A 7549-nucleotide genomic window follows, 5' to 3' on the forward strand; every position below is an offset into this window, starting at 1 on the left:
GCTACATATGGGTCATCTTGTAAGTGCCGTAAGATATGGGATGTAAAAAGTGAGAAAATCTTTACCTCAAAAAATAAAATAAAAACAAAAAGTGAGAAAATCTTTACCTCCAATCCAAATATGCTTATGGTGCATTTTTTGAAAAAAAAAATAGACGGCCCCATATATGTGTATGAAACTGTGAATTCGGGATGGAGTTAATGAGATAAGACTTTTAACTTTAGATGGTGTTTTATAATCGAGCAATATTTTAATTTAGTCTATACAATATGAGCGAAGTTTAATTTTTTAGGTTCGTTATGTAATTCGCGTAACTATCATTTTGTTTAATTGCGTAGCAGACGATTTTTGATGAAATGATTACCTTACTTCCATTGTGAATTCACACTAATTTTACAAATTAATGTCTCAATTTATACGTGTCATTTTACTTAACTTTAGTTAATTTTCACATTAAATGTTAGTTTTTCAATTTTGAAAAAAAAATAACTAAGATTAAGTAAAATGACACGTGTCAATTAATTATGTGTATGGTAAGCATACATCGTAGTTTATGGTTGTGAGAAAAAATGTTCCCATCTTTTCACTCTCTTTTAGTTAATAAAGAGAATTTCATTAATTAATAGATATTATAGCCTACAAACTTTGCATGCATAAAGTGATGCATTTTAATTTGTATAATTTAATGAGATGACTTTGAGCTACAAACCTTTTGATTTTCTATTAGTTTTCTATCAAACACAAGCTTTAAATTAAAAGATGAGAACACTCCAAAGCCCTAGGAAAAATTTGCCATTAAAAAAAATGTGTATGAAACCTCTTGGTTAATCCCATGGATTTGTCCCAAGTAAACAGACGTGTACGAAATCGGAAAGTAAACAAAGTTAGAGTCCATGCTAAGCTGTGTTTTGAAATTTAACGTGCATTTTATTATGGGAACTTTAACGAAAAGTTTTCGGTACTGTTTATTTTAACGAAAAATGATATTTTTACACTAAAAAGTCAATCATGATACTATTCACTTTATCCTTTATTTTGTCCTTATTGTTAAAACTCAAAATTTTGAAGTTATTTTCATTAGTTTTCCCTTTTATTATTGCATTTGAAAATTATTGTTTGACAACTAGGTCATAACCTTGGGTTATGGATTTTTAAAGTTGGATTAGCCATCTAGAATATCAATGTGAAAAACTGTTGTGCATATGCAGACGATTCCGCATGTTTAATATTTTTAAAAGTGATGCAAGAGAGATTATTTATTTAAATTATATTTTATAGATCATATAGTTTAATGGTTGATGATTAAATTTGCAAATATTCTCACAAAACTTAAGTTCGAATTTGACTCTTGAATAGTAAAAGGACTTGTGTGATCCGTTAAATCACTCAAATAATGTTAAATTATTTTTAAAATAAGGGAGCCAAATGCCAATGGTGAATTGGTAGCACGCGTGACAGAGATGTTTTGCAAAGATTATCAAAACAATGCTTCTTCAAGTTTCTAACTGTATCATGAACTGAGAAATAGTCGTATATAAAAGACTATAAGATTCCCCCACTTTGCCCAACACAATGGAGAACCATGAGAGGAAGCAACCACATTCTACGACGAATTAAGGTATTTCTCACGCTGGATATGATTAGAATAAAATTAGATGAGATTAAAATATAAGAGATCTCATAGTTTTGTGAAAACTGTCAAATAGATGATGTGGTTCGAGTGCTCCTACACAAGTTCTTCTCTTCACCGCCAATGAAGGAGATTCCATTTGCGCTAAGGGTGAGAACCATAAGATTTCGTATTATTGAGGTTCAAGATAAATTTATGGGAGACTTTGGATGAGGTCCCTAGTTATGAATAGTCTTTGACTGAAACCTTGTTGGTTTTCAATTTTTGATCCAAGTCCCTGAAATTAATTGATAATTTATTTCTATGTACGTTACTATATTTTTTAAATTAAAAATTAAAATTTATAGTTGTTTATAGTAATGAGATTTTAAATAAAAAACCATAATTTGTGGGATTAAAAATATTAAAATATAAATATACTATTGTGTGTGTGTGTGTAAACATGGGTACATTCATAAAAAATAACCAAAAAATTATTGTATCAAAACATGGGTACATTCTTCAAAATGGGTACATTTAGCAAAAATAAAAATGGGTACAAATAAATAAAAAAATATGGGTACAATACAAATAAAACTTTAAAAAATATGGGCACAAAAAGAAATTAATATATGGGTACAAATTAAAACTGAAAGGAAAATTGGTACAAATTAAAAAAGGGTTGCAAATTAAAAATGGGTACAAACTAAAAATAAAAATATATGATAAAAAATTTAGCCATAAATATAAATATACTAATTGTAATATTTTTAATATTAAATGAATATATTTAGAAATAAAAAATATTTTATTATTGAAATAATTAGTGATATTATTAATACAAAGGACCTTGATCAAAAATTGAAAAGTAATAAGGTTTTAATCAATAGAGTAGTAAAAATAAGGATGAAAACCTAATTACTCCTAAATTTATTTTCACACATCTAATGATCACCTTATTGATCACATTACTCATAAAAATTTATCAAACGCAAAAGGATAATTTGATGTGCCTCCTTAATGTATCTAAAAAAAAATTGTCAAAATGTTCTGGCTTGATTTGAAATGTATGTGGTCCTTCAACCAATCCCTTTCTTTAATGGGTAAATTGGTGGATAGTGAGCACACCTATTTTTGGTGGCACAAGCTGTAGTTCCCAACTTCCCAACAAAGAAAGGCAGCACCAATGCACTCGTCGCTAATTTGAAAAGTTTGATCCAATTTGCTAGAGAAATCACACAAGAGAAGCGCCTCGAACACACTTAACCTTATTGGCAATTTGGCGAAGATCATAGTTTTCAACATGATAAAAGCAAGAACATCATTTGATGGGTTTGTGTGCCAAATTGTTCCTCCTTTTCGCTTAATGGGATCCTTTCTAATTGATATGGTAATCATAATAGTAATGCTAGGTAAATCAATTTTTTTTTGTCACATTGCAAATTATGTGATGTGTCTCAAATGAAAAATAAACACGTTAATCAACACTTAATTAATAATCAAATCATCAACAACCACACCATATAGTTTACCAAATATGATTTAAATAAATGATATCCATAGCATTATCCTAATCATATTTTATATCACCAGTTCTGGTCGCCATTTTCCCAAGAATCTAAATCCAAAACGAAACCAAGAGTACTGATTATATGGAAAGGAGGAAGAGTTATAAACTTCATGGGTTGGCAACTTCATGAGTTCTGCGTGAGAGAAAAACTTCAGTCGAGTTGCCCTGTTACATTACTTCAGAGACACACGCAAGGGGACTTGCATTTTTGTAAACCCTACTAACGAAGGATTTACTTTCCATATTTGTGTCGTGAATAGACAAACGTGATAGAGCAACCCAACTGCAGTTTTTCGCCTATATCTTTTGGCCTCCACCATACAAAAGGAAAGAAAAAGTAGAAGAATACAAATAGAAAGAAAATAAAATGGATGACACACCATCATGAAGTTGACCCCCACAATATGAAAGAAAGAAAGAGCAATACCTTTGGATGCTTTGCTTCGCTCAGCTTCACAAGAAATCTGTGCAACCAGACTTTAATTGTAGCTAGCAACAGTAAATGGAAGTCAACTGAATTTCTGTGTATGTAATATGTATACATACATATATATACACACACTGGTTTGGTACTGATGTGATTTTATAAAAAAAAATAAGTATAAAAAAAAAGCTGAGCTCAAAAATGTGTTTGGTAAACACTTAAAAACAGCTTATTTTCACAGTTTTTGGTGAAAAAAAAAATGAAAACATGAAGCAGCAAAAATGAACTTATTCTCACAGCACAGCAGAAGCAGTTTTTTTTCAAAGTACAGCAATACCAAATCAGCCAAATCGTATAAAAAAAAGCTCACGATAGCAAAACACCATTGAACATAAGTTGGCTCGGAAAGTCAACGTCTCGATGAAATAGGAAGATGAACTAGTACAAAAGGTCCAATTGAGTTTACTTACATGCTAATCATCTGCATCTCTTTTGGTTTAAACATTCCACAACTGATTTGAAGCTTGAAAAGTTTCTTGGTATGCAAGAAACGGCAAGCGATATCGGGATAGAAGCATAAAGAGGAACTAGTAAGGGCTCGCGTTTAAAACTCGTTTCATGACATTTTTAACAAAAAATATGAAATGAGAGGCATTCCCATCAAGCTTTCTTAACAAGAAAACTTTATTTAATTACATGAAATTCCATACAAAAATGGTCCATTAAACACTAATTAAGATCCCCATGAAAAACAAGATTACAACGGGGCAAAAACCACCATCTTTTGAAACCTAGTTCCCACCACCACATCTGGATCGGGGTGGGCCATTTTGCTTGGACTTATTTTCACTTCTATGCCATACTTCAAACAAGATGATAATACCCCGGGGATTCAGATTTGCCATTAGAAACTTAGTAAGACCAGGACCAAAAGGCATGATCTTCCACCGGGAATGCGTAATTACATGAATTCGCAGGTGTATCGGAGTAATCAACATCTTCAATCTTTGGGAAGATGTATGGAGGCAGCATGCTTTTGGTAAAGTTATCTTCTTCATCTTGGGAAAGGTCAGATTGTTCAGGTTCGAAAGCATACGAAGAATCACCAGGCTCCAAGAGTGAAGAGTGAACTCCATCCGTGTAGTGTGAGCTGTCTGAATCAAATATATCACTCCTGCCTGAACTAAGATCTTCCTGCTTAGAGGCCACAGCTGAGACTTTTGATACTTCGCCTTCAGAGACCGTGTCAGCAATTGGCTTCTGCGGCGGTTCTTGAGATAATCTGTTGGTATCAGATAGTTCTGAATTTCCCCTCTCTTTCTCTTTGAGATGCAGCTTGTCTGAGAGGACAGTAACCTGATGACCAATTCAGACATATCATGTCAAATTCGAAAGAAAAATACTACAAATGGAAAAATTAAGGCAGGAAATCACCGATGTCAATCGCTACCTCGGCCTTTAGTTTATCGTTCTCTTTGGAAAGGCTTTCACAATTAGCCTTGAGATTATTGTAGTTGGCTTGCAACTCCTCATAATCCTTCTCAAGCTGTTTTGTCTTCCACCTTGCCCGGCGGTTCTGGAACCATATCGCAACCTGCCGAGGCTGCAAGCCAAGGTCCTTTGCAAGCAGGACTTTCCTCTCCGGTTCCAGTTTGTTTTCCACGTCAAAGCTTTTTTCGAGAAACTGGACTTGATCAGCGGTTAGCCGCCTCTTCTTCCCAGGTTGATGGAGATACTCATCCAAGTCATCGTCCCCGTTATCTTCGTGCTCAAACTGGCGGAACAATGACCTATTTGATCCACTTCCTCCACGAACATCTTCGAAACTCACCATAGATCTTGAACCTGAACAAGATGTTATCTGTTAATTATAATACCATCTTCCAAAACAATACCACACACAAGAACAACATCCTGCCACACAATTTTCCTCTACAAATCATATGGATTATATCTAAAAATGATGAACATAAACACTCACTCCATGATCAGCTCTGATCACAAAGTGTGTGTTTGTTTTGGCAGCTGATTATTCTACGATTCCGAATTCCGAAATAATTAACATAATTATAACCTGAAAGATGAACAGGGGCCTGGACTATATGCAAATTTTAATTTTTGCTTGATTCACACACAAGTTAAGCAGCAACATATACATATCAACATATCCATATATAGCAAAAGACTAAATATTTAAGGAGAATATAAACACTGAAAAATTAGTGATAAATAAACTCAACACTTTTTTTTGACACGCATAAATTGAGAAATGACCAAATATGTGGTCACATATCCCAGCAAGGGTGTTGGGTTCAAAACTATCATGTGTAATAGTTTCAAATCATTGCCCTCATCTTAATAATAATAATTTTTTTCCAAAAAAAAAAAACAGCCCAAATAATAAAAATCAGAAACAGTGTACAAAGAGAGTGAAATAGTACCGAGAAAAGAAGCAGACGAAGAATTTGATGACCCAGAAAGGAATAGAGAATCAAGACGCTCAGAACCCCTCTGGTTCTGAAACAAAGCACTCAGGCCGGACGAACTTCCGCCGCCGTAGACCCTCCCACCGGCCATGTTTACAGTTAACACTCCGACGAATTAGTATTGTTTACTATGTGATTATTAAGCTGCTCGAGTGAACATCACAGCTTGATTTTTTAGATGGTGAGTGATCCGAAGCTCAGGGTTTGGAAAGAATCACGCTTTGTGGCGGAAGAAGCTGGTGATGATGATTTCTGTGATGTGGGAAGTGTGGGAACAGCGGCTGCACACACCCATCACTCAGAAGAAGGAGAAGTTGTGGGACGTTGAATTGGACGTGGTGGTGGAAACAGTGGAAGACGAAGTAGCTCTGTAAATTGGAAGTTTCACAGAGAGAGAGAGAGAGAGAGAGGAGAGAGAGAAAGAGAGAGAGCGAAGGAGAGTTTCCTTCTTCTTTCTCAAAAACGCAGCGTGATGGTGATAAATATAGTAAAACCCAAAGGGGTTACAGGACAAAGATGGGGGTCTGATTACAATGCTGCCCTTCGTTCTAAAGCATCAATTGTATACTTATCTTATTTTATAATTGTGCCTGGAGTATAAGATACGTCAGATATCATTATGTAATTTAACGAACATTGTTAAAAAAATAAATTTTTTTAATTGTATAATGACATATTACGTACTGACACGTGTTTCAAACACATTGAAAAATCTCTTCATACCGACATATGCATAATCCTAAAATCATCTCATTTCATTTTCTCTTTTGTTTTCAGTTCCAAGTACGTGGTCTCTAAATCTTTGTTAGAATTACAAAATAAGGCCTTGTTATTGTGTTCTGTTGTATATGATTTGATTTGTCTAATATTCTATGGGGTTAAAATACCTTGTGAAACCCATAAATAAAATCAAAATGTTAGAAATTAATAATTTGTGCTAAGGCACATGACTATTTGGTCTAGCGTCAGTAGTCGTCACTTTGTTAGAACGGGTCTTAAGTTTGACTCATACAAATGCAAAGACAATATTACATTTGTAGTTAGTTTAATATTAAGTTGTGACACATTATGATTTGTAATGGATGAGTCAATGACATGTAAATTTTTTTTTTGTATCCTATATGATTCGTTTATCTAATTCACTATCACTGGATAAGTAGCTTATAAGCATTTTTTTATATAAAAAAAAAGGACCAACTGGTGGGTTCGCCTCACCAGTCTAACCTTTTGAGGGCTAGGAAGACTCACAAAGATATTTCAGTCTCCCCCTAACCATTATCGTTTGATTTATCAGCGCCAAATCCAAGACGTGCCATGAGGAATACTGACATGATATTCATTACGTTTTGAGCTTTGACGTAACTTAATGGTTGTACGGTTGTGGTACTCTTGTTCTTTCACTAGAGGTTTTCTGCAAGCACCATATTCTTTGTAGACCAAGTTTTTGGATTAAATTTGCA

At 33.9% G+C, this 7549-nt stretch overlaps 1 protein-coding gene across 1 annotated transcript; it reads right to left on the reverse strand.

Moving 5' to 3' along the window:
* Nucleotides 1-4269: 4269 nt before the first annotated feature.
* LOC126625739 (homeobox-leucine zipper protein HAT5-like) lies at nt 4270-6555 on the reverse strand. The gene is made up of 3 exons (XM_050294797.1): nt 6045-6555; nt 5054-5448; nt 4270-4959 (listed from the first exon to the last, which is right to left on the reverse strand). Exons 1-3 carry the CDS (start codon nt 6178-6180, stop codon nt 4516-4518), a joined length of 975 nt encoding a protein of 324 aa, XP_050150754.1. The 5' UTR covers nt 6181-6555; the 3' UTR covers nt 4270-4515.
* Nucleotides 6556-7549: the final 994 nt, after the last annotated feature.

This window comes from Malus sylvestris, chromosome 6, assembly GCF_916048215.2.
Source record: "Malus sylvestris chromosome 6, drMalSylv7.2, whole genome shotgun sequence".
Lineage (NCBI taxonomy): Eukaryota > Viridiplantae > Streptophyta > Magnoliopsida > Rosales > Rosaceae > Malus > Malus sylvestris.